The sequence below is a fragment of the Chaetodon auriga genome, chromosome 6 (genome assembly GCF_051107435.1).
Source record: "Chaetodon auriga isolate fChaAug3 chromosome 6, fChaAug3.hap1, whole genome shotgun sequence".
Classification (NCBI taxonomy): Eukaryota; Metazoa; Chordata; class Actinopteri; order Chaetodontiformes; family Chaetodontidae; genus Chaetodon; species Chaetodon auriga.
Genome location: NC_135079.1, coordinates 1,424,259 through 1,452,243, shown reverse-complemented (window position 1 = coordinate 1,452,243; position 27,985 = coordinate 1,424,259). Strand labels below are relative to the sequence as shown.

The following is a 27,985-nucleotide window of genomic DNA, read 5'->3' as shown; positions in this document are numbered from 1 at the left end:
CAGAATAGAAACCTTGCAGACTTTATTATTATTAACAAACTGTCCGATTTTCATCTGTACAGAACAACCGAAAGAAACCGAGAAAGAAAAGAGGACAGAAGAAAAGAATCAGCTGATCGAGCTCCACGGACACAAAACAGCGTTTACAAAAAGGTCTTAATCAGCACAAACTTCAAATCAAAATGTTCCAGGAGAACAGCGAGGAACCGAGCGGAGGTCACACACAGCATCCTGCACACACACACACAGACATGTGACCCATCACACGCACACACGCACACACGCACTCACTCACTCACTCACTCACTCACTCACTCACTCACTCACTCACTCACTCACTCACTCACTCACTCACGTTCCTCTGCTGGGCGCTGCAGGGGGTTCTGGGATGTTCTGTACAGCGGGATCCCTCGGCGGGACGGTGAGTAGGCACGCTTTGATCAAACCGACGTCAGATGGAAACAAAGTGAAGGCAGTTCAACGAATCAGGACGTCTCATTTACAAGCAGGAGGGCGGCGCTCGCCACGGCAAGCTTCCACAATTAGAAAGAAGTGAAGCGCGAAGGCTGACTGCACGCACGTGGTCCACAGCGTCACCACTCAGGACAGAACACATGGACACGACGGGCCGGAGCTGGGACAGAGGGCGGCGTCCTGTGGTGTCTTTACACCCGCAACCGTTAAAAAAAAACACCTTCTGTCTTCACACGACGGCACAAAGCTCGACGGCGCTGCGACGATTCCAGCGAGACCTCGACCTGGACTGAAGAAGGCGTCCGGTCAGGAGCTGAGAGCTGACCCGGTTTGGTTGTGTGGCGCCTCGTTCTGGTTTTGTTTCCTCAGTTTGTGTCAGAGAAGCTGAAACACGAGGCCTCGTGAGTCCCTCACACCTGAAGGAGAGGAATCACCTGACCCGTCACCTGCTGAGCCCGTTCACGCTCTCACTGACTTCTCCATCCAAACATCTGAAGACCTTCGGCTCTAGGAAACAGCGATGTGGTCTGTTTTTAACGTTTTCTGATATTTTACTGGCTGAACCATCAATCAAGGAAATCAACTGAAGACTAATGAACGCGAGTTCAACGGGCAGCTTTCACACCAGGCTGAGCTGCACAGGTTCACTGTGAAAACATGCTGCGTATCAGGATAAAACCTTTTAAATAAACCTGTTTGCTGAAGTCGTCTGACAGATGTTAGCTCCCCGTTAGCTTCCTGTTTGTGAAGCACCATCACCTTAAAGATGGCGGTCCACGCGGCGCCTCATCGCAGACCCCTGGCTCATCTTTTCCTCTCTGACTGTCTGACCTGCCTCACCTGGAACAAACGATCACAGTCACCAAGTATTCAGGACGCCACGTTTACCGGCCAATCGCGTTCAGCACAGCCGAGTTCGAACGCGCCGCCGTCTCAGCCTTCAGTCTCGAACTGACCCCGCCTGCCCGAGAGGCGTCCACTGCCACGCCTGAAAGATCAGCCAGCTGCTGGAGCAGGTCGATGGACGGAGGAGGCCGAACCTTCGCCGCCCGCATCCTCCCTCCCTCCTCCCCCGGCAGGAAGGAGGGCGCTCGCTAGAAAAGGCAACCAGAGAACATTCAAATCATAAAAAAACTTTGACCATTAGTAAACAAATAAATAAGGCTATGACAAAACAATATATATATATTTATAGATATAAAAAAGAACGGAAAATGTTTCCAGTATCTTCACACGAAAATGTTCACATCTCGATAATCATCTAGAATCTTCTTCTTTCTTTATGCTGGATTTGTTTCCTGCTCTCAGCTTTTCTGCACCACCCGGCGCGGCGGTGGCTCTGCGAGTTCATGACTGGAGAAAAGAAAGCCAGCCGGCCCAGTCTGTCCGCTCCACCCGGTGCTGGTCGGACTGGGATCGCTCCTGCATCGCGGCGCGGTCAGACGGCCAGAGCGACGCCAAACTCCCGTCCCGACCAGCTGCTGGAGCGGTGAAAACGGGGAGCGGCAGGTGGATGCGGTGTGTTTATGGCACAGGTCGGGCTGGGAAAAAAGAAGAAAGGAATCTGACTGCATTGGAGGAGCGCTGAGGTCGCCATGTCTGCCGCCAGGAGAAGCAAAAGATAAAACAACCACAAGGATTTCCCGCTGGAGGAAGAGCGGCGAGCGAGACGGCGGAGTGTTTGTGATGTGTTTGCCCTCCCCCTCTTTTTGTCATGTGTGGCTCGGTGGAGGGCTGGCTGGTTGGCACCACCCGCCTGGCAGTCCCATGGCGATAAAATCTAACTAACACACATCAGGGAGAAAAAATCCAGAGCCAAAAAAACCCCAAACTCTTTAGCAGGAGGACAAACTAGAACAATATGGTGGTAGAAAGACACACACGCACACACACATACATACATACGTACATACATACATACACACACACACGCACGCACGCACACGTGCACACACACACACACACTGTAGTCATTAAAATACTGGAGTCATTAACCCGCTCTATACATGAGCATTTCCCATCCCACTTTCTACACATTTACACTTTATATGATCTCATTCACCTCCCTCGCCCCCATATTGACCTCTGACCCCATCCATACAACCCCTTCCCTCCCCCCTCCCTCTCCTCACCCCCCCCCACCCCCCGCAGTAAAGAGGAGGAGAAAAAAAAGTGGAGTGATAGTCCATCTGTCCATCTACATCAGGAGGACTCAGCGCTCTGTTTCAAAGGTCGAGAGGAGAAGAAGAAAAAAATGAAGAACAGGTGACAGTGGGCGTGGCCTCTCTGAGAGGGGGCGGGGCTCATGGAGAAGAAACGCAGGTAAGTCACTGATCAAGCCCACTTTCAGTGAATTGTGGGTAATGTCATTCCGGCGACGGGTGAAGAAAGGTGAGCAGATTGGGGGGGGGGGGGGGGCTTTTGGGGGCTGCAAGGAGAGGGGGATGAAGGCGGAGGTTCTTTTCGGCCGTGGTCGTTTCTCCTGTGGGTGTGTCCTGACCCCTGAGTGGGCGGGGTCTACCTGTCCTTCAGCTCCTGAGTGACGCGTTTGGTGAACCTGCCGCAGAGCAGCCCCATCAGGAAGAGCAGAGCCACGCCTGCACCAATCACAGTCAGGATGTAGTTCTTGGACGGTGATGTCATCACCTGCATGGCCAGGTCTGAGAAACCCTCAGCAGGAGCCACCTGACAGGAAGTGAGGACAGGACAGGGTGAGCTCAGGTCTGTGCAGTGTATGTCATAAATTCCAAAATAAAAGCCCCTAAAAACTGATTTAATGTAGCTTATTAATTACTTACAAAATAAAAGCCCTTTAAACACTGCTCAATCAACCAGTGTAAACAGACGTGACGTCCCTCAAACAATCAACTGAAAACCACTTTAAACCAGACTTTAAATTCTGCACAGCTCAATGAATCAGTTTCAAAATAAAACTCCCTTTAAAAACAAGATGGTTTGTTGCTCATTCCATCAATTTCAAAATAAAAGCAACTTTAAACCAGATTTCAAGCAGCCTCTTCAGCAGGGTTCGACTGAGGGGACCCCACTTCCTGTTTGTGTGGCTCTGTGGAGTGAGGAGCTCAGAGCGCCTCCTGCTCCGTCACCTCCAGCTGCTCCCACGCCGCTCAGAGGTTCACGTACCTTGGCGGCGTAGCTCCACATGTCGATGCGATCCTGAAGTCTCTTCTTGCACTCCGGCTGCAGACGGATACGTTTGTCCTGCAGCGCCTCCATCAGGCACGACATCTCTGAGGAGACAACAGACCGCGAGGCGTCATCTTGTGTCGCTGCAGCGTTCAGAGGATTCACAGACGAGGTCAGAAGTTCTTTAGTCTGACTTTAACAGCGATGCTGAACTAACCTGTTTGTTCAGTCTGAACAAATAAACTGAAGAAACACTCAAATAATGACTTGATGTGTGTTGATTAAGAGAAAAACGGCAGCTAAGGGGCAAAATACACATTCAAACATCTACAAAGACCCGCCAGCGCTTCTGCTTCTGCTTGTGCTCCTGGTTCTGGTTCTGGCTGAGACCCGGTCAGACCTCTAGCTGCAGGCCGCTGACCGGTGACACACCCTGTGCTGGTGATACAAAGTCTTTTGATTTTCACGTCTACGTCACAGCTGAGGCGTGTTAGTTCGTGGACTCACGGCGGCCTTTGCCGGGCGGGATGGCTGCACACTGGTGCTTGATGTCCAGAGCGCAGGCCGTGTGGAGGACGGGGTCGACGAAGATGTCCGCCTTGCTCTCCTTCAGCATGTTCAACACCTCCTGCAGGAGGACGGGGGAGGTGGGGGAGGATGGAAAGAGGACAGCGAAGGAGGAAATAAGGACGGGGGGTAAATATGAGCAGCATGTTCTGACGCTGGGATTTCCGCTCCCCTCAGAGGTCAGTGAAGGCAGCAGAGTTTCTTTACCTTCTTACATCCTTCCTGTTTGATCTTCAGCAGGTTCACCTTCAGACACTCCTCCACCTGCCCCGTCTGCTCCTGAGCCGCCGCCTCCTCCGGACACAGGCGGGAGATCTGAACACACACACACACACACACACACACACATTAACAGCAGTGTTAAATACTGACTTCTCAGCAGCTCCAATCAGCTCTTTTCCTGCAGCCTGATGACACCTTGTGATAATTTGCATAGCGTGGCGTCAGCTGCATGAACTTCCTCTCGATTCTGTTAATTCAACATGTCTTGATGTCTGACAGATCGGTTCTCGGAGCAGCAGCACTGCGGAGGATTTGTCGGTACGGAAGGCCTGCGCCGACACATGATTCACATTTCAAATGTCAGAAATATAATTTCAAGACATTTCAAAATTCATCATTTCAGCCAATCGCACCAGCTGGTTTCACATAAACTACCAATCAAAAGTGAGCAGCGGTTTCTTCTCCTCAGCCAGTTAATGTGTCATCATCGCCCCCTGCTGGCCACGCAGCTACATTACAACCAGTGATTATACAGACTTTACTTAGACAATAAAGAAGAATAAGGTGAGTCCATGATGCAGGTATTCAGTATACCTACAATATCAAGTATCAGAGCAACATTTGGGCCGCTAATCTAATTACTAAGATCTTATTGAATGTTTTGTATAAACAGGAAATGATGTCACGAGCTGATCAATCAAAACGACTTCAGCCAAACTGAAAACGCTGAATCTGAAAATGTTTGGGGAAACATCTATAAAGTCATGTTGCTCCTGGAATCAGACTCAGATACCCATAATTCACAGCATGCTGCTGAGGAATGAGGCGTTCACGGTGTATGTTAGCAGGAAAGCAGAGGTGTGCGAACCTCTTGTGTGCAGTGGAGCTGCAGCTGAGGGTCCAGTCTGTAGTCCAGCGCCGACTCCTGCAGGATGACCCGGATCTGATCCTCACAGTCTGGAGACAAGCGCTGCCACAGGAACAGGAAACAGGAAGATTGTTAGGACCAAAGAAACGACATCAACAGCTTTCCAGAGTCAAGCTTCTTCCTGACTGACGTCTCCTCCATGGTTCATCGTTTAACCTGGCTGATTTCACATTCTGTGTACACCCGGTCGTCCACAGGATCAAAGCGTCTCACCTGGTCGGCGTATTTGAGTTTGAGGCAGGAGATGACCTGACCCTCCAGCTCCGTGTCCGCCGTCGCCCTGTTCAGGATCGTCTGACAGAACTTTGGGATGTCGGCTTTACAGGCCTTCCTCAGGACGGGGTTCAGCCTGTAGTCTGCAGACACAGAGACAGAGAGACAGAGAGGCAGAGACAGAGACAGAGACAGAGACAGAGACAGAGAGACAGAGAGACAGAGAGACAGACGCAGACAGACGAGATGATCACTGCCAGTCAGAGTCGAGTGAGAGTGTGTGTGTGCGTGCGTGCGTGCGTGCGTGCGTGCGTGCGTGTGCGCGCGCGTGTGCGTGTGTGTGTGCATGCGTGCGCACTCACCTGTGTTCTGGGTGATCTGTCTCTTGGTGATCATCTGTTTGCATTTGGGATCCATCAGCTCGCTGTTCTTGTTCTGTTTCAGACACTGAAGAACGTTCTTTCCCTCCGACTCAGTGCAGAAACGCTGAAACACACGTTCACATGAAGCTGCTGTGACACCCGTGAAAACACACACACACACACACACACACACACACACACACACACACACACACACACTCCAATACAACACTGTTCAGTAGGATCTGAGCTTCAGGCTCACAGATCAGTTCATTCAGCATCTGTCACGGCTGGTTTCACTGGCCTACCCTGATCATGTGACCCTGGTTTCACTGGCCTGCCTGATCATGTGACCCTGGTTTCACTGGCCTGCCTGATCATGTGACCCTGGTTTCACTGGTCTACCCTGATCATGTGACCCTGGTTTCACTGGCCTGCCTGATCATGTGACCCTGGTTTCACTGGCCTGCCTGATCATGTGACCCTGGTTTCACTGGCCTACCCTGATCATGTGCTTGCAGACTCTCATCAGCTGGTAGTCCAGCTCGGGGTCGACCATCTCCACCTCCTGCAGCTTGAAGATGCGCTGGTGGCAGCGCTGCGTCAGTTCACGCTTGTTCTCCTTCAGACACTCGATGACCTGCAGAGACAAACACACGATAGTGAATCACTGGAGGCATCGATGATGACGAGGGTCTCTCTCAGACTGAAGCATCAGCAGAGACAAGGACACACACGACTGAGTCTGAAGTATTGTTTTGTGTTTCTTTGAAGTACGTTCTTCGTTTCCCTTCTGTCTTCTGTAAAGCACCTCGACTTGCCTTGTTTGAATACAAATAAAACTCTAACAAAGCAAACACGGGTGTCTACAACGTTCACACGTTTGTGTTTTCAGGATCAACACAAGTCCTTCATCGTGGATTTTACCTGAAGAAGGTCTGAGGACAGACGTGCTGTTAGTGAAATGAGCACGTGTATTTGATCACGTCTGACGGCTCTGAGCAGAGGTGGCTTCTGTTTCCTGAACTGATCAGAAAATGTTTCTCAGCATTTAATCTGCTGAACAGAAGACGATTTACAGGACGGCTAACCTGCACTGCAGACGGACAAATGTTCACGACGTCACCTAAACGCCTCACTCTGCAGTCGTTCCTCATGCGCTCACAGAGTGAAGGTGTGTGGTGAGCTCACCTGAGCGTTGCCGAAGGCCACGTTCTGACACAGTCTGTTGATGTCCTGCTTACACGAGTCGTACAGCTCCGGCTCCAGGCGGATGTCCTCCGACTGCAGGGGTGGATTTACAGAAAACATGCAGAGAAAACAAACTTTTAGTCAGTGCAGCCAGAAAAGAGAAAGTCAGAGCAGCTTGAGGAAACATCTCAGGAGAGGTGAGACATCAAAGAGCAAGAGCTCGAAACTTTCAACAGATCTGCTTCACAAACGTCTGAACGGTAAATCACAAATCTACTGAAGTGCTGCTCTGGATTCTGTCGCTCTGGTTAAAACACATCAGTTAGTCACTAATGATAACTCAGGTTTCTGTTACACCCCGAGCTTCTCGTCTGAGTTCACGTCTCTTCAGTGTACACGCCTTAATTCCACTGAATGCTTCGTGCTGCAGCGTACAACGTGTTTTTCCGTAACAGCGTTCTTCTGGCTTTGTATCAACAGTTTGTCTCCTTTCTCTTTCAGACCTCCACCCCCCCTCCACCTCCCGCTGGTCTACTGTGGTTGGACTTCCTGTCTCTGTGCAGCGGCTCAGTAGCTTTTGGAGTGACAGCTAAACTAACCAGACGTTACACTGGACCGCTGACCGACCGTGACCGTGCCGTGTGTCAGCGAACGTACCATCTCCACCTCCTCCACCCGCAGCTGTTTCCGACATTTGACGGACACTCGGTGCTCCTTGGCGTCCTGCAGGGTGTCGTTCCTCACGGTGGTGCTGAGGCAGATCACAACGTCCACCCTGAAGGACGGGAAGACGAGAGGTTACACACCCCGTCTGACCAACGTCTCACAGCATGTCGACGTTATTCCTCCGCCTCGCTGAAGGTGAGAGTCTGTTTCTGCTTCAAGCTCAAACAAACCTTCCATAAAGTCAGAAATAAAAGCCAGACTGAAGTTAAACTACCATCAACAGAGCTCAACACCCCCTACAGAGGAAGGCTGCAATGCTTTTAATGTGAAAAATCTGGAGGAAGTGCTGAGTTTCCTTCGTGGTCGATTAACATGGTTCTGGGAGAAAGTGTCTAACACGACTGTGAGGCACCGCTGTGACTGTGAGGCAATGCTGTGAAATGAATATTAAACTGCATTTAGACGCCAAGAAGGTAAATATGAAGGAAGTGTGGAGTTTGCATTAACTGGGGAACATGGGAAATTAGAAATAAAGCCTCTAATCTAAGAATGACAGACAAACAAACAAACAAACTGTTCTGTGTTATCATCTTCAGGCTGGAAGCCATCAGAGTAAATCCTGCTGTACCTTTAGTGTCAGTCTTATCTTAAAGTCCATCTTAGCATTAAATCAATATTTTCTGTAACACAGACTTAAATTTATCCAAAACATACGAGCAACAACCTCTGAAAGCTGATCAGAGGTCAGTGCTGGTCGTGTGTTTCGAGAGGTGAGATTATTTTCCGGCCTGGAGGACACAGGTCAGAGCTTTGCTCAGTGTTTGCTGGACTGCTGGATGGAAGCAGCCTGTCGGCAGCAGACGTTATGGTTCAGTCAGCAGTCGGCTGGAATCCTCAGGAAGAGTTTTAGGAGAGAGAACTGACCAACACCTGAAACAATCTGAGCGTGGTCAAAGGTCCACTGAGCAGCTGTCAGCCTGAGGACTGAGCTGAAGCCTTAAAGTGCGTCAGTGGACCCTTTTGTCTGGACTGTTTAGTACTACTAATGATTTTTTTCTGGTATTTGCACCAACTGCTGCAGATATGAAGCACAGTCTGTGTTTGGCTCTTACTTCTTCTTGATATTGGGACACAGTTTGAGGACGTCCTCCTTGCAGGCGGTCTTGAACTTGTAGGAGAAACGGAAATCCTTGATCTGAATCTGCAGACAGACGGACAGGCGGACAGAGGGACAGAGGGACAGACGGACAGAGGGACAGAGGGACAGACGGACAGAGGGACAGAGGGACAGAGGGACAGACGGACAGAGGGACAGAGGGACAGAGGGACAGACAGAGCAGCGCGTTAGTAGTGAATGATACTGCAGAGACATGTCTCCAACAACTCAACGAAGAGGACAAACCAATGCTGTACGCATGCTTTAATACTCCAGTGTGGGTCAAAATAAACCCTGAGGACACATTTGTCTCTGTGGACCATCATTTATGCTGCAGGATGAAGTTTTCCTGAAAGCTGAGTGTGTCATCAGTCTGCTCACCAGCTGGAAGTGCGTCACTCCCACCGCACACTTCTCATTCATCTCCTTCTGGTGTTTGTTCTGAACCAAACAGTCCATCAGGTCACCAGTGTCGATCTGATTATCAGCCACCTCCTGACAGACAGACAGACAGACAGACAGACAGACCGACCCAGTAAGAGGAGAGGACGTCACTTCATTCTTGGTATCTTCATACATTTCGCAGCACTACTCAACGTGCACTGCAGAACAGAAGGTGTTCCACAGAGAAATGATTACAGTCCAGATAAGACAGGAAGAAGAGAGACAGCTCTTCAGAACACAAACTTCCTGTTTGTGCACTTTGTACACGGTGTATTACGGTGTACTTCATCGCTTCGTGTGAAGCTCTCTCTGCTTTTTTTTCTGTTGTCTTTTTGCTTTGAAAGTCAGTTTTGAGACTTGTCACAGAGCAACAGATCTTTTGATACAGCTGAGCCAAAAACTGGAACATTCTCGCACTAACTGAGTTCGCTCTGGACGTAGGACGAGCTGTGGGGCAGTGGGCAGTGGACAGTGGACAGTGGACAGTGGGTCTGTCAGTGCACACTCACGTGGCAGTAGGCCTGGATGACGGGTTCACAGGCTCTCATCAGCAGCGCCTCGATCTGGATGTCCTGAGGACAGAAAGACAGACGCTGTTAACCTCAGAGGACTCTGCTCTGGTTGAGCAGGAACATCGGGAGAGTCTTCTTCACGTGTCATGGGCTGCTGAGCCAGCTGCATCATGGGTAGCAGCGCAGGTGTGACGCTTACCTCTGACTCCAGCTCCGTCAGGTTTCCCACCACGTCCCTGCAGTCAGACATCAGGTCCTCCAGGTGATCCTGCAGACACTCCAGCTCCTGTCCGGCATCCGTCTTCTCGCTGCACCACTTCCCCAGGTCGGTCATGCACACCCTCTGGAGCTCAGGGTCCAGCTTCACATCCAGCGCCCTCTGGTGGAGAATCCTCTGCACCTCCACCTTACAGTCCCTGGAGAGCTGCGGGAGGACGAACACGTGGGGTGAGAGGACACGAGAGGAACGGCTCGCTTTGATTGGTCAGAGAGGCCTTTAAGTGACGCTCCGCAGACAGTCAGAGTGATTCACAGACAGACAGACGTCATTTCAGCCTCATCCAAAACTTCATCATCTGGAGATTTGAACCGATTCTTCACAGCTCAGAAGCTTCGTTCACTTCAACAATTACGTTTCAAAATCAGCCCCAACATGCACAGACACCAGATAAGAATTACAGATACAATCACAACCCACAAACCACCAGTCATCATGACAGGCACGTTCAGTTTCCTGTGATCATCATCATCATCATCACCAGTTCACAGGCAGGACGTACTCACAGTCACGTCAGGGTCCTCTGCTTCAGACGCTCCACTGGGGAGCTACGAGGACATTCTCTGGTCAGTGACACGTTCAACTTCCTGCACATTTACTGCAGCTTCTATTTTCCTCCACTTACTGACAGTCTGCTCAAATACATCCTCTGTTTACTGCCAGTTTGGGCCTTTAGCTGATGCTCTAAAGCGACTTCCACTGAGTGCAAACGCACTAAAGGCCTTAAAGCTCAGATCAACACGTTCAGCAAAGAGGTTAAAGAGCCAAATTTCACCAGCACGTTCTCTCTCACTGCGTTCCATCCAGATTATTCTGATTCCTGCGGGTTAGACTTCATCCAGTGAGGAGGAGGAGGTGAGCGGCTCAGTGTTTACTAAGACACAGCTGAAGAAGTCAGCAGCGACATTCAGTAACTCAACTAACTGATGCGTTTGAAGCTCAGAGCTCAGAGCAAACATCTTCCAGCAATCATGGTGCTGCTCCACCAAAGAAGCTACAGACTCACCCTCCGTCCCTGCTCCACCGAGCGGTAGGCGTGGCGGTACAGGCAGGAGAAAATGGTGCCGGGCGGCATCATTTCGCTGGTCTCGTTCCAGCCGTGAGTGTGGCAGAGCCGGGCGGCATCGCCCTGACATTTCTTATACAAGATGGGATCCAACCTGGGCAGCGACACAGGAAGTAAGGCAGCGGTTAACAACGGGACCTTTCATCATGTCCTGTCATCTATCAGATCTGTTCCACCGGGGTTAAATCTGTCTGTCAGCACATGCTTTGCTTTCATAAGTCGTGATTGTGAAGCAGTTCATGAGCTTGTTTCAGTGAAGGTCAGCGTGAACAAAGCCGCAGAGCCTGTGAAGGACGAGGACGAGCAGGACTCACTTCCAGTCTCTGGCGATGAAATACTGCAGCTCCAGCAGTCTGTGCTCACACTCCTCCACCATCTTCTCAGTGTACAGATGCTCCATCAGACACGACAGGATCCTGCAGGATGACCAGATTGCAGACAAACAGTTAAACTTTCCCTGAAACGAGTCTTTCACGATGTCACCAGTGAAACACAAAGACAAAGGAAACATGTCGATAAAGTGGCTGAAATGAGCGGAGAGCACCATCAGACCCTCTCCTGAGGCAGCGTTCGAGGACTCACATGGGGTCTCCGTTGCGGATGTGTTTGCAGGCGGTCTGGATGACGGACTCGCAGGCCTCGTTGAGCGCTCGGTCGATGCGATAGTCGGCGCCGGGGTCGGCTTCCTGCATCAGGTTCTGGAGCTGAGGGGCGAAGACACGACGACAGCGATAAAGAAACCCAGAACTAAAGAGGCAGAAAAACACTCAACGCTCGCAGCTCGGACAGAGAAGATCTTCTTCCCGCTTCCACACAGAGTTCACCGGATGGCGACTCACCGCCCTCTGGCAGTTGGGCTCGATGGCGCCCATGTCCCCTCGGCCGACCCTCATCAGGCAGTGCAGCGTTCGTCCTTTGCGGTGCAGACCGGAGCAGTGACCCTCGATCTCGCTCCGGCAGTGCAGCACGATCTCCGGACTCAGAGAGAAATCCTCCATCAGCATCCGCCTGTAGTCCATCATCTCGCCCTGACACTCGCCGCTGACCACGCGGCCTGAAAGACGCACACATGAACACACACCGAGCACACAATGTGTTCATGAACGAAGACACAACAGGAACCATCGCAGGCCTGTCAGCAGGTTTAACAACCCGAACAAGTTGCCAAACATTAGGAGGAGTCAAACACTTCTAGCAGCCGTCTTTTCTCTCATCTCAGCCATCGTCGCTTTTCTTTTACCTACTCTCGCTGACGTGTAGCCGAGAAGTCAATAAATTACGAGTGGTCAACAAGTCTTAAATCAGCAAAAAAATGAGAGGGATGGCGGACAGGAGGCTCGGCGCCGCTTACCTCGATGCACGGCCGACTCCAGGCAGAGCAGCAGGTAGGACAGGCGAGCTTCTCGGGCTCGCGGCACGTTGGCGTCCGCGGCGCAGTGGTATTTCCTCAGGTCCGACTTGCAGGCTTTGGCCAGCGAGTAGCTCACCTTGTAGTCCTGAGCGATCAGCTTCTGCCTGGTGGTCAGAGCCTCGCGGCACTGAGGACACAGAGCGCCATCAGTATCACGACAAAGAACCAAACTACGAGGGAGGCGACTCTCAGCCTGACCTAATGTTTGACCTTCAGCATCACCGCGTCACTCACTTCTCACAGTGAGTTCTTCTAAAGTGAAAGCTGGTTAAAGAAGGTCTCTGCAGACCTGCAGCACTCACCCGCTCAGACATCGCCTCCTCAAACTTGTGATTGAAGAGACATTTGTAGACTCGTCCCTCGCCGGCCAGCGTCTGGACAAAAAGAATGAAGTCAATGAAAACAGTTTCATTCCTCCATCACGTCACATCATGTGAGGAGGACGACTGGTCCTGAGACGGACGCTGACTGATCCATCCAAAATCACCTGATTGGTCTGATGGAGGCACTAAAACAGCAGGTAAAACTTTAACTTTGCACCTGGTCCGTGATTAATCTGAGGCATCACCAACATCAGAGTTAATCATCAGAGGAGTGTCCTCCGTTAATGAGGCAGAGCGTCTTTTTACAGGTTAAAGACAGTTTAAAGACCAACATAAAGCAACAAAGCTCACGAGCATTAGAGAAGGAGGAAGGTGTTTAAATGACATGACAGAGCAGAAAGGATGCAGAATCCTGACTCGCCTCAACATGGACTGAATGAAAACAGGAAGTCGCCTCACAAGGCTACAAAATAACTGCAATCACTTAAAAAGAGACTTTTCTGGAGACAAATCCTCACGTTTTCACAGAAGCGCTCTCGGTCTTCGCGACAGGCGAAGTAGAGGTAGCGGTCCAGGTGGAAGTCGTCCGAGGAGAGCTCGGCGACCCTCATGATGGACTTCTTGCAGTCCTCTTTGATGGCGTGCGCCCCCGGCTGCTCCTCGGCCTCCCGCACCAAACCTTTCTCCAGACAGGCGATCACCTCGCCCTGAGAGTGGACGTCCTGCACAGGACAGAGACGAGTCGGAGTCAGCTGGGCTGTGATCGGAACCCTTCTCAGACCACGGCAGAAGGAACAAACACAGTTCAACATTAATCATCTGTGGACAGCCGACCCCAGTCTGCAGCACGTCGACCTCCAGCAGCTTTTTGTCCTTTTGCTTTGACAGACCTGTCTTTTTGTTGGGATGGTTATTCTTCAGCAGCTCCATAACGCTCCAGAAACACCGTTCTGGTTACTTTGGATAAGAACACCCTCAAAACTGGTTTCACTGGAACCAGTTCTTCAGTACAAAACAGTCCCAATGAAACCTGGTGACGTTTATCTGTTGACTACAGTAAGCTTGTCTGGACTGACTCTGACTTTAACTAATGATGCTTTTTGGAAATGAACTGATCCGTGACTCCTGAACCAGGATGTGAACTGATCCGTGACTGCCGTGCACTGTCACACCCTTACTGTCAACAGCATGTTCCTGGTTTGGAGAAGCAGGAAGTACAGTGTGCTGACGGCCATCTGGAGTAGGTATACACCGCCTGTGTATAAGTACCTCAAACAAAGCTCCTTCAGAAAAACCACTCCTTTAATCTTGTCGACATGTTGCTGCAGTTTACTGGGTTTTTTCCTGCAACTGTTCCCCGACTAAGAACAAACACAGCAGGAACACCTTGAACTGTGTCTTTAAATGTGACGATGACAGTCATGACGAGCGTTAAAACGAGTCATTTGGTCCTTAAAGTTAAGAATTTTAATGAGACATCCAAAACTCTTCTTTTGGGATAAAAAACACATTTTTTAAACAGACAAACGTTCCCAGTTTGAAAGCAATGACAGTAGATCAGAGCGCCTCTAATCCGTGCAGTGAATCAGTCTGTCAGAGCGTGTGTGCTGTTTTTCCAGCGTGATGAAGACGAGCTCGGTCAGACTAAACGTGGTCAGTCTAAAATCGTCTCCAGACGCTGAAACGAGTCACCGCGACGAATTCCTGATAATGAAACCGACTCCACTCCTGCTGACAAATAAATAATTTGCTCCGAGTTATAATTGCTCCAATGTGACATCCCATAATAACAGCGTGTCTAAAAGGCTTATGAGGCTGAGCTCGGCTCAGCGCCAGGAAAACACGTTCAGAGGAGATCGATCGGCTCCGCTCGCTGACAAACTGCCGTCAAACTCCTCTTTCTCAGCTGAGCCACACTTCAGCAGAGGGTCTGGGATTTCAGTCGGGGAGCAGCGAGGAAGGCCGTGTGTTTTCAGAGCGTGTTAACATGAAGCAGCACCAGGAGAACGCTCACTAATCTCCTCAAACAGCTGCCGACTGTAGCAGCAGGACGGTGTGTGTGTGACTGAGTCTGAATAAAGCGCAGAGTGTGTGTTGGTGTGTGTGTTGATGGAGCTCAGAGGAGGAGGATCCATGAGCTGTGATACTCGAGCCTGTTAGAGTGAATTCACTGCAGGGGGGAGGTCGTCTCTGTAACAGCTGATTCAAGATCACAACTCAACCTTCAACGTGTTCACTGCAAACACACTCACAGGACACCTCCTCATTGACTACAGAGCAGAGCGATGGATGAACAGCAGCTAGTGCCGATCAACGTGACGCTCGACGCAGAAAGCAGGCGTTCATCTTGAGGACAGGCTTCAGCTGCGGGCTCTCACCTTCTCTCCGGTGCTGATGCTGCCGCAGCGCAGCGCGTTGATGTCATCGCGGCATTTGTCCATGAAGCCGCAGATCAGCCGGAAGTCGCTGAAGACGATGCTCGTCATCTTGGTGATGTACTGGTTGCACTGGTAGTCGCTGATGTTGCCACGGTGATCCACCAGACAGGACACCAGGTAGCCCTTCCCCAGCTCCTCCGCCGCACACTCTTTGATCTGGATGAAGAGCAGACTCAGCGTTTACGTCTGTCTGTATCAACACATCTTAAAAAGAGAAATCATCATGTGGCCAAAGGTCAAACCTGCATCCTGTCAATCATTCATCTTAAAGCTCGGGCTGGTTTCCACTTACAGTGCGGATGTTTGTTGGATGACTTATGAATAAATAACAGCTGCTCTTCATATTTCTTCACGTGTACTGTTTTTTAACCCAATCTGTCTCTTTCACTCTGCTCTCCTGTCAAACACGGTGTTGTATGGCAGGATGTTGTGTAACCTTTGGTCTTCCTCTCTCGACGGCTCATTTCTTCGTACCAGCTCGTCATGTCATTCCTGTGTTTTCTCTGTGCAAACGCATCAATAAATGCACAATAAACCTTCTGCCATCTGAACTGTTTCAGTGAAATCACTAGTCCAACACAAAGCTTCGGTCTGCTGCAGAAGCTCAATGCGCTCAGTTAAAGTTGTGCAGCTTCATTTTTTGGCCACTTGGGGGCAGCGTAACAAGCTGTAAACGCCACATCTGGCATGTCATTGGTGGACGTGTTAGCAGACCGTCTGACACGTCTGAGGGAAAGGTGACTTTCACCATTTCATGTTTTTACTGCTTCATTAGTACTGTGAAGCAGATGAAGACAGCGGTGTGTACATGTGAAGCCTGCCGGCGGTTGAATGAAGGTCTGATGAAGTGACATGAGGCTCGTCTTCGCGACAGCGCAGGATGTAAACCTTACGGCGTCCTCCTCAGCTGAGCTCCATTAGCTAGCAGCATCCGTTAGCTATAACCTCCACAAGCGAGCGATGTCAGACTGGACAAATGAAATAAAACGCTGCAGTCAGGCTGTAGAGGTTTGGTCTGGGCGACTCACCTGGGAGATGGTGGTCTTGCAGACCTCCACGGCTACAGACTCAAACTTTGAGTCAGTGGTCAGGTTCAGCTTGTAGTTCCACAGCAGCTGGAGGAGAGAAGACAGAGAAAACACCTGAGCTCACAGATCCACACAGACATTATCCAGACAGAGGCAGGTTCAGGTTCAGGTTCAGGTGGATCCAAGACACAAACAAACTGACGACAGGACTCTTTAAATATCTCCAAGAAACCAATGATGTTGTGTTTTATATCTACTGTAGCTTCATTTTAAAAAAGCTCTGAATGTAGTGAAAGTTTTTTTTTGAGTTTTAGTTTTAGACTTCTTATCTAAACTGTGAAACTTGGCTTTTTGGTCCTGGAGGAGGACGTCCTGTCCCGTCCTGCTTTGACTGAACATACAGCACAGTACGTTCCCTGCTTAGTCACAGCATACGCAGCCTGAGCCAACAGAATACTCCAAGAAAAACTAGCAAACACCCCCAAAAACTGACGAGTACATCAGCAGAAGGTAACAGAGCTTGATGTCCAGACACTAAAGAACAGCGGACAGTTTGTGGAAGACGGTCCAATTGTTCAGTTCCATTCTCAGCAAACGTTCATCTGATCTGCAAGCCAAAGGAAGTCCAGACATCTGCTGCGGAGGAAAACCGGCTAAATTTGGCTGAAAAGTTTTTTAGAGATCTCTGCTTCAACAGCATTTAAACGACAAAATGTGCTTCATGCTAAAATACATTCAGCAGATCCAGAACGAAGCTCCAACGTCCAAAACATTTTCACTTTTCAGCCTGCGTGCTGCAGCTGACAGCTCAGGACAAAGCTGGGCAGAGGATCTTGAGTTGGGACTGCTTTAATACACCGAGCTTAGTTTTTTAAGCTATGTCCCGAATGTGCTGTGGACGAAATCAAACAGCTGATGAGCTTGAACGTCATGTGACTGAAAGCTAAAGTCAGTGAGGGGCCTGAGCTGAGATTTAACCCAAACCACATTAGAAGCAGGTACCAAACTCATGTGCTCGTATATCTGTGGAAAATCATCGTCTGTGCTGTTTAACGTACACCACATGGAACTGCAGGACACCGTGATGCATGCTGGGACACTTACGTGGTTGCATTCTGCAGCGATCTCCGTTTCCTGAAAGAGGAGAGAGAAGAGGTGAGTGAGAAGATAACTTTAGCTTTCAGATCATCTCTCCAGAGATTCTCGTCTTTCTGAGGCTTTTAATTCATTTCATCAAGAGCTTTGGTGACCTGAGATTCAGTAAGTATGTCACACTGGAAGAAGTGTGGCTTCAGCCAGAGCGTCTCTGCAATGTCTAACATCCCACAATCCACTGCAAGCTTTCTCACGTCCTGCCCCAAACAGCAGCGAAACGCCACCAGACCGAGCCCTGCCCCCCCGCCCCCCCCAACCAGAAAAAAGTGCCAATCAGTCCCAACGGACGGACGGACGGACGGACGGACAGACGGACGGACGGACGGAGTATGGCACCTTTCAAAATAAAGACCAGTTCAAAGGAGACAGAAGCCGTTTGGGTCAACAGTTCAGGAAATGAATGTAAGTCAATGCAACGCCCCTCAGTCAACGTGTGTGTGTGTGTGTGTGTGTGTGTGTGTGTGTGTGTGTCTTTGAAATCACAGCTCTGCAGATGGCCGAAGAGTTTCTGACTGTTTACCACATGGCAGCCACACAGAGCCAGGAATAGGCTGACTGTGTGTGTGTGTGTGTGTGTGTGTGTGTGTGTGTGTGAGTATTCTCGTGTGTGTGTTCTATTTACAGTCCAGTGTCACAGTGCTCCTCAAACAGACAGTGAATGCAGAGCGGTGGTGCTGGTGGGGGGGGTCTGTCAGCGCGTTGGTGCTGGTGGGGGGGTCTGTCAGCGTGGTGGTGCTGGTGGTGGGGGGGGGGTCTGTCAGCGCGTTGGTGCTGGTGGGGGGGTCTGTCAGCGTGGTGGTGCTGGTGGGGGGGGGGGTCTGTCAGCGCGGTGGTGCTGGTGGGGGGGGTCTGGTGCTGTAGAACAGGACGGTACGGTGGGCGGAGGCCTGACAGATGTTATAAACAGCACAGAGCTGACTCAGTGGTCAACCGGGGTGGAAAAAATAAATAAAGGCTGGTGGAACCGTGACCCGGACTGACCCGTCAGCGCCGACACGCCCACCAGCAGAACAGCAGAGGGGAAGCTGCGTCGCTCCCTCAGAGCCGCACCTTTGTATTCCCATCATCCTCCTGGCATTGTTTGAATATTTGGGAAGGAGGTGTGTTCAGCTGGAGCCGGAGACACAGGCGTGCCGTGGGAATTTCAAAATAAAGGCGTGTCTCAGAGACGATAAGATAATGATTTTGGATCGCTGATCATTGAAACGATAAACTGAATAAATCCAGATCGACGGAACGGACCTCAAAATAATGTCTGACAGCAACTGAAGAGCAGGTGATCCGAGTCAAATCTTCTCATTTTAAGGCCTGCTCACTGCACTTTTACCTGTGTTGGTCCAGTACAAACACAGGTGCCAAAAGGTTTGGAAGGTGGAAAACCCCACCTCTGCACACACCCCATCCAGCTCTGGACTGCAGGGCCGCATCTCGCTGCTGCAGAGCACAGCGTGAGCGGCGTGGGCGTCCGTCCAGCTCGGCCGGAGGATCTGCACGTTCACAAAACATCTGCATCTGAGCCAAGAGGCAAAACCGGCTAACAGCGTTCAATCCAGAGCTTATGACAGCTGATACAGCAACAGGATGTCACCTGTTCAGGTGAAGTGCACTCGTCTAACAGCTGGCTGGCTGTTCTCACTGTGACCACCTGTCAGAGCAGACAGTAAACACCATCAGAGCCGACACACCCGTCATCCTCTGGAACATTCAGGCTCTCTGTTTGCCGACGTTCCCGCTCCGCTCGCTCGCTCGCTGAAAACCTCCGTCCGCTTTAAGAGCTGCGGCTAAAAGAAACTTCATGGTGGCTCCTCGTTGTGTCTTGGGAGGCTGAGCTATAATTGGAAGTGGCTGAGAGAGAATGACACACCAAGCCACAGAAAGAGGAGCGAATCCAGAGGGAAGCCGGCCATTTCAACACCTTCTGAGTCACCACGCTCAGACACTCAGCAGCTCGCTTCATGCGGCCTTCATCCTCATCTTCATCGGGCTGACAGCAGCAACGCTCGTGCAACTTAAATCAAATCTACTGAAAACCTTCAGAACCGAACAGAATGTGCCATGAAGTCATCTGCTTTCCATCAACGTCGGGCCTGAAGTCACACTGAACACGTCTGCCTTTCATCTTATCGATCAATCCGTTTGTTTGCTTTCTAAAATGTCAGAAAACAGTGAGACCGAGCTGACAAACAGACCAAAACCCAAAAATCTTCATCTGAGACAAAGAAAACCAGCAAATCTTCACATTTGAGAAGTTTTTTGTTTTTAACACTTTCACTTGAACAATGATTGAAATTATGACTCAATTATCAAAACTGTTGCAAATTAAATGTTCTGACTGTTGACTAATGGACAAAAAACTAGAATTAATTAAAGTATTTGCTCTGAGCGTAGGGTTGAAGAAAAGGATTCATTCAGTCATGCATCAACCCACCACTGACTCTCATGAATCTTCATCTTCTGTCCGGTTCAGAGCTCAAAGATGTTCATGACGTTAACGATTCCATCAGTGAAAGACAGACGATGTTTGACGCTTCTGAGGGTAAAAGGACTGAAAATCAGGATTAAATCGACTCGTTTCAGCAGTCAATCAGCTGCCTGATGACAGACTTTGAGCTGGAGCACGGTCTGGTGAGGAGAGCCGGCTCCGTCCCGGACCGAGGAGGACGTCAGCCGGGCCGACGTCCCGCCCCCTGCGTGACACGTGGGGGTCAGGCAGCTCCTTCAGTAACAGACTGCTGCCTCCAGTGTGGAAGACCGTCTGCCTCCAGCATCACCTGATGTGATGTGTGCTGATGCTTCTTTCTCAGTCCTTCATCATGAACCCATCTTTGTTTTGCACGTCTGTTATCAGTGCTGATATTTATCCTTTTCATCTCTTCATAAGGTCTAATTTAAAATCAATATTGGCAACAGTATTTTTATAAACTGCAGATATTGTACAAATACAGAGACTCATGAAATTCAATGTTCTTTCTATGCAACAATATTTCTCAAGTGCAATATAACAAATGACATTTGCAGTTTTTTCTCATAAAAATATTGGCAGTAGTTCTTTTATATTCTGTACATAATGTACTTCTACTCTGTATCCTGTATACTTTTTTATCTTGACCCTTATACTTCAAAACAGACCTTTGAGCACAAAAAGACAAAAGGCTGCAGGTACAAACATAAACATGCAGACACGCTCACACACGTACGCACAGACGTGGACTCAGCAAACGTTAACTGATCCAGTCGTGAGGGACACGAACACAGCAGAACTCTGACAGCAGCATGTTCCTTCAGCTCGCTGTGAGACGCATTAACGTGACAGATTTCCTCAACAGCATCTACAATTAACACTTACGGTGCTAAGTGCTAAATGCTAAAAGGACCTGTATGAGAAGCACAAACAGAACGTGAGCCAGCATCACCTCCTGCTGTAACACAGATCCCTTCACAGGAAACGAGTAAAAAGGCTTTTTATCGCTTGAACTTCTGTCTTCACCTTTTAGAGACAGACTGTCTCCTTTCTGCTTTCTGTTTATAGCCGACTTTAACTGAACCACTGCGAGCGACCGCAACCATGATGAGCGAGAGTGAAAAAACAAAAAGGCAAAGCAGGACGATGGTCTGATCATCAGGACACGTGTGAGACAGCTTAGTGATCAACGGCTCTGAGAGGAGGACGATGGACAGGCCGAGAGGCGTCCCAGCGTTTCTCCTGCTGACGTTTCTACATTCAGGACGGTCAGAGCTGCAGATGACCAACACCTCTGGACAAATGTCAGCCAGAAAGGACCAGAAGACACTGGGAGGACACAACAGGATGTTGCTTAGCAACCAGGATTCTCTTTTTCTTTGTGGTAGACCAAAAATAAACGTATGAGGACAAACTGAAAGCTTAGTTTAGGACGATGTGAGTAAGACCATGAACACCTCAGAGAGGCTGGAAGGTGTCCACCACTGTAGACGATCATCAGGATGGGACGGGACCGGACGGGACGGGACAGACGACCTCCAGTCACTGAGTACCACAGTACCACAGTAACAGTACCACAGTAACAGTACCACAGCAGGTCATTTACAGAAGTCATATGAGAGTGTTACTATGAATAAAAATGGGTCATCTAAGCAGGGCTCGAGACTGCGACCAAAATGGTCGCATATGCGACCTTTTTTTCAGAGTTTGCGAGTAAGAATTTCATCTGGTCGCGTTTGTGCGAGCGCATCAGTTTTATGGCTCCGTGTTAGACATTGTGGTTGAAAGTCGTCCTTTTTTCCACTGGTTTAGTCAGCCGCCTCCACCTGCACTCTCTCCTGTTGAGACAGCGTCGTCGCGTGCACATAAGCCGTCGCATACACGCACAGCGCACAGAACTTCAAGACACCAAGACTAGCGTTTCGCTATTCTCAAAAATGAAGCGGTCTATTGCTGATTTTCTTTTCCAAAAACTAAATAAGGAGAGAGAGGAGGAGACTGGTGGTTAGGTAGAACCAGCAAAAGGTGCCGAATCAGACGGTGGGCCTACTGTTGATGAGGAAGACAGGGAGAGACCGGCCGAGCAGCAGGTGAAAAAAAAAAAAAACGTACTGCTTTCAACCACAATGGCTGACACAGTACCCGTGGTTGCGGTACGAAGGGGGAACTACGTTGTGTGTCTGGTGTCGACAGTGTGGCCCATCTCTTGCAGGCAACACTAAATTTGTTATGGGGTCGACACAATTTAAGCTAGAAGTGAAGTTACACAACGACAGCATAAAACACAAAACCTGTCGGGACCAATGCATCACCCGAAACACTGAGCCCCTCCCGACTTTTTTCAGAGGATGGACGAGAGTAATCGCTAGTTAGTTAGAGCCCTGCATCTAAGCCGTTATTACTGCAGGATGTGCATTACTTTAGGTGGCGCTATACTGAACTGCCTGGACTGAAGGACACCTGCCTTCGTCCCTTTGCGTCCTTTGCCTGCAGCGGTTTTTCCTGATCTGGACTCTTACTGCTACAGCATTGACAGAGCAGCGTTCTTCCACCTTTTTGGGGACGGCTGTTTCCTGTCTGGACACGACGATGCCCCCGTGCACAAAGCCAGCTCCACAAAGATTTCCCAGTTTGGTGTGGGAGAGGATCTGACCTTAACCCCACCCGGCACCTTTGGGATAAACCGGAATGTCGATCAGGATCCAAATCCATCAATACATGAAGTAAACAGCACAATCATTTACCTCTGACACAGTCAACGTCTCCAAAAATGGAGAAAACCAACAATCAACAAACTGAACTCCAGGACTTCTCTAAATGGAGTTTTTAGATCTGCACCTCCCTCAGATGGAGGTAAAAAACTGCTCGTGAAGCGTCAACACAGGTAGAGAAAAACAGCTGAAAACACACCAGCAGGTCTGCTTTCAGAGAGAACGTCCTGTCGCCTTAATGCGCCAGTTGGCCATCATCAAACCGGGTGCAGCTGGGAGGCGAGACAGAAGCAGACACACGGAGGCTTCAGGCAGGCGAGAGGCCAGAGCACAACCTTCAATCTCCAGAGACTCCCAGTCTCTGCACCACGTACACAAAACCACAGCCACCAGCAGCACTGACGGCGGGCAGGCCGGAGACACACAAGAATGCTGCCAGGCTAAAAGCAGCTCTTAATCTCAGCCTTCAATCAGAGAACAGCAGCAGCGGAGCGCCAGCTGGGCAGCTCGTGGACGTCACGCAGGAGGTGGACGGGAGCCGGACGGCGGCGGCACTCGCGGAGGGCCTCGAGAGACGAGGCGTCACACCCAAAAACTGGGATCGCTGAGTCTGAAGCTGCATTCATGTCAACAACAAGGAGGCTGACGGAGAGTTTCCTTCAGACCCGAGTGAGAAACGACGAGGGACGACACATAAGACAGGGACGCTCATTCCACTGATCGTATTCATTGTACAGCTTCAGCGCTGACTGTCTGTCTTCTTCTCTGTGATCCCGTTGAATAGTTTTGAACATGTCACACACGAGGCTGTTTGTTCCAGCTGGTTTCCAGCAGCCGTCATGCATTAAACATGAAAGAAGTGTCATTTTCAGATGGAAGGCAGGTAATTCACAATCAAGTCTGGGTAAAAGTTTGAATCAGTTCAAGTAAAAAACGAGAAGTCACAAAGCTCACGAGCTCCCATTGAAGTGAGCGGAGTCCAGGTGTTTCCTCAGGTCATGAGTGAAGCAGTAAACATGTTAATGATGGAGACTTCTCAGGTCACAGACGACTTCTGAAGACGTCTGCAAAAAGAAAGTCTGATCGTGTTAAACGATTCTTATCGCTGCTTGCTCAGACTAAACTTTACGATGCAATGAAGACAAGAATGAGGAAGCTCCTCCAGAGTCTGTGTAAATGATCACAAGGTGAGATGTGATAAAAAAGAAAAGTCGAGGCAGACGTTTGACATCGGCATTACCCATAAACCCACTGCCGCTACATCTCAGCCAAAACTCCAGTGAAACTTCATTCACATAAGCATTAAAACATCCTCACAGGACAGGACAAACAACAGCCAGCAACCACAAACTGGTGCAGATGCCACTGATCTGTCAACCTGCCAACGAAAAGCCTTAAAGTGAGCGAAGGGCGTCCACAGCGAGCATCCAATCAGAAGGACGCCTCAAAGCGACCTGTACGAGCCAATCACAGCACAGTCGGACTCAAACTTGCTGAGTACGTCCAGTGTTTTTGGATCGTGGTCGCATCACGTTCCCGCCAAAAACAAAGTGCTCCACCGCTGGGACCAGTTCATCTGGACTAGACCGAGACCACGTCCTCTGAAGGGTCTCGGTCCAGACGTTTGATCCACATCAGCCAGAACAAACCAGACGAACCAGGAAAAGACAGCAGGCTTCGTTTTAACGGAACCAAACAAGAAACGTGTGAAAGCACCACAAAACAAGAAAGGACGATGCATTCAAGGTCCAGAAATGAAACACAGTATTCACAGTTCTGTTTTCATCAGAGAAGAATCAGCTGACAATGAGCCTCTTCCACAGAGTCCGCCTTACGGCACCGCCATGTTTCTGGGTCCTCCCCACGCTGCGAAGGGGAGGGCGAGGCGATGGCCGTTCAGGTAGAGGGGGGGCCGCTGAAACCTGCACTCTGGCCCTTTAAGTCACCTTCTGACAGACTGACGGATTCCCTCCACATAGTTTTACATTCCCGTGTTGTTTAAAATGGCCGACAGGACACAACTGTTGGTGGTTGATTTGCATTCAAACGTGACATCTGATGCTTCTTTGTCTTTGGCTGACTCGTGTTTGTGTTTTTGATTAATCTGCTGATGTTTTTTCTATTCTTTGGTCCAGAAAATTAGGAAAAAATGTCCATCAAAGTGACGTTTTCCAATTACGGCTACAACTAATGACTGATTAATCTTTGCTATTTTTGCATAAAGATTACTGAAACAATGAATCAGTTATTCAGATAATTTCCATTTAATTCTCTGAGTCGACTTCAGGCGCTTCTTCTGTCAAACCAACAGCCCAAAACCCAAAGATGTTCCATTTACAACGATATAAAAACAGAATAAAGTGTCAAATCCTCACATTTGACAAACATTTCTGGTTGATCTTCTGTGATTTAACTCATTTCAGCTCTCGGTTACATTCTTCAGGATTAACTACAAGACCACAGAAAACCACCATCACGGTGCCTCTGCTGATATCTTTAGTGCCCTTTTTCTTAAATGGTCAAGCTGTTCATTCGTGAATCTTTCCCTCACGTCTCGTACAACACTTCTTTAAAATCTGTCTCTCCTGCATCTGCTGCTGTGCATTTTCTATACGAGGACTCAGTATTTCACGAGGACTTTTACCAGCAGAGAGGACGCTGTCTTGCGATGTGTAAGCAGATAATGGGCACAAACCAAGGCTTGTCTTAGCTGCTGTAAGCTCCTGTTGTAGACATAAAGATCTCTCAGTCTGCTGCAGTTCTGCTGTTGACAAGCAGCTAATGAGCTTAAAGAAAAGGGCGAGCAGTCAGCCGCCACCCGGCCAGCGGCCGCGGTCCACGGCTGATCTCTCAGGACTCACTTGAACGGGCCCAAAGGTCACAAAGGCAACCTAGTGACCTGAAAATCACAAAAAGCCTGGGAAAGATTTCTCAACGTGAGTGAGGGCTGAGTAATCCTCCACCTTTCTTAAACGACCACCTGTGGACAAACTAATCCACAAGCTGCTGGGAAACGACTCGTCGTTCCCTCGAGATGAATGAAGCTGCTTCTCGTCGTATTTCATCGTACTCGACAGTCGTCAGATAAATCTCTGATCGGTGCGTGAACAACAAATCCTGCAGCCGTCAAACTGAAACTGCTCTCCAACTCCAACCTGCTTAAACTGAGCTCAGGAACGAGCAGAGCGGCTGTGACACCAGGCCTGAAATGAACAGACGATGAAGCAGTTAGCCAACAGACACGAGACAAACTGTTTTCAGTGGTCTTTCCTTTCTTCTTCCTCATTTATTAACCAAAAACAACAGCAAAACTTTGCTGTTCTGGCTTCTCAAATGTGAAGATTTGATGGTTTTTTTCTCTTTTACATTATTAAAATTACGGTGATCTTTAGGTTATTGGACTGCTGGGTGACCTAAGACATTAGAGGACATCACTTTGTCCCTGTCCCTCATTCGTGCCACTGACATTTTCACTAAATTATTAATTGATTAGTTTGCTCCACACCGAATGTTTGGTGAGATTCTTGTTTGTTTTTCAACTAAAAAACACCTGATTTGATCAAAGTGTGTAGATCAACTTTAACTGCATTTTCCAAATGTGTTTAAAACATTACAAACGTGGTTTATTCTGCACGTGAAAAACTACATTTTATTATCACTGGTACTGAAAGCGGAAGAAGAGTCTTATCTTTCTTATGATTTTGTTGTTTTGAGTTGTCTGAACGTGTCAGGACAACATTCAGGACCCACTGCGGGTCCTAATCGTGGCGCTGGCCGGGCTCGAGTGCGAGGCCACGGGCAGCCTCTCCCCGAGGAGAGCCGCGTCTCTGCGGACAAAACGGGTTTCAAGTGTCCGCCTGCCTCACATCAACACAGGCTGCAGAGAAAGTCAAGAACCAGGCTGAACCCACACACCATCCACAACCAGTTCAGCTGGTTGTCAGTCATTAAAGTCATAGAAGGGAAGGGCTGCGGAACATCACGTAGGGAACGTTGTAATTATCGATAACACACAAAGACAAAAATCAAGCAGCGACTGTCTGAGCCAACAGCTCGTCGAAGCTGCAGTTGCTAGCAGAGTTCGGACAGCGGTTAGCACAACAGTTAGCCGCCTAAATGTGGCTAACCTGGTTTTAAAAGTTAGCAGGTGACTGAGCTGTGAGAAACGTGTTGTGGTGAGTTGTGGTTCTGGACTGTTACGCCCGCAGGTTGGCCGATTTTCAGACCAATTTTACATTTAGCCGCTAACGTTAGCTAACTTAGTCCAGATGCACGACGTCATGTAACTCCGAACTTCGCTAACAATCTGCGAGTTTAACGTTAAACATCACCATTAAATCACTGACAACCAGCACAGTAAAGTATATCGCCTTAATCATTAACAACTGTGTCTTCTGGTAAATTCGGCTCACATATATTCCATAAAGCAACATTTGCGTGAATATTATCCCGTTGGTTTTTCTGTTAATCGACGCTACGATATTTCGATCTGTGCGTTTAAGAGAGTCGTTACAGACAAGAAATACGAGGCGACAAGACTTAAAAATTTGCTCGTCCTAAAGGGGATAGGCACCTTTCGTGGCATTTACATCATGCCGAACTGAGGAGTGGATCCTGAAGACTCTGAATATGTGTTCAACAGTGTCCTACAATGCGTGTCATACTGAAGATGATATCACGGGTAATAAAATGCTAAAATTTTGAGCAGCATTTAGCGTGACGTTCTCTCAATACGAGGGCTAACGGCTGGCTAATGGTGGTAGCTAATGTTAGCTGGTTCGTTCAGCAGGCACACCCTGCTTCTTTCCCTGCGACCACGGGACCCCGTCCCACTAATTTACCTCTTTCCTGTCCTGGAGACACTCCAGCAAAGCCAGGTTGTTGTTCCAGGAATGTTTGGGGCAAAGCCGGGTCAGGTCCTCCCTGCACACCGCCTCCTCAGCCAACTTCCAGCCGGCAGAGCGCCTCCGAGGCAGCGAGGCCCCAGCGCCCAGGTTCCTCTCAGCGGCTCCTGGGTTCACCACAGCCGGCCCCGGACCTCCGGCCGGATTCTGTGGGTTATCAGCTTTAACAGCAGCTTTGGCGACAAAGTTGTTTTCTCCTCGAATCGGATGTACAGACAACGAGATGCACATCAAAAGCAGGAGCAGAGGAACACGTATACAGTCCGCCATCTTCACAGAGCCAGTCAGCCTGCTGCTGCATTCAGGAGCTGTCGGAAATATGGGATCTAAGA

The 27,985-nt window shown here is 49.4% G+C and overlaps 1 protein-coding gene across 2 annotated transcripts; it reads right to left on the bottom strand.

The window, feature by feature from the left end:
• Positions 1-2: 2 nt before the first annotated feature.
• glg1a (golgi glycoprotein 1a) lies at positions 3-27,953 on the bottom strand. Of its 2 annotated transcripts, XM_076733067.1 has the most exons (26): positions 27,591-27,953; positions 17,527-17,556; positions 16,423-16,509; positions 15,335-15,550; positions 13,475-13,678; positions 12,936-13,007; positions 12,574-12,760; positions 12,062-12,276; positions 11,805-11,926; positions 11,537-11,638; positions 11,163-11,316; positions 10,663-10,704; positions 10,079-10,303; positions 9,877-9,939; positions 9,305-9,418; positions 8,880-8,968; positions 7,759-7,876; positions 7,102-7,194; positions 6,413-6,550; positions 5,911-6,034; positions 5,549-5,691; positions 5,276-5,377; positions 4,393-4,500; positions 4,126-4,246; positions 3,616-3,722; positions 3-3,159 (listed from the first exon to the last, which is right to left on the bottom strand). In XM_076733067.1, the coding sequence occupies exons 1-26, from the start codon at positions 27,921-27,923 to the stop codon at positions 2,992-2,994; spliced, it is 3,477 nt and encodes a 1,158-aa protein (XP_076589182.1). In that variant the 5' UTR covers positions 27,924-27,953; the 3' UTR covers positions 3-2,991. The 2 variants fall into 2 exon arrangements, with proteins under 2 accessions (XP_076589182.1, XP_076589184.1); XM_076733069.1 differs by lacking the exon at positions 10,663-10,704.
• Between the last annotated feature and the right edge of the window lie 32 nt (positions 27,954-27,985).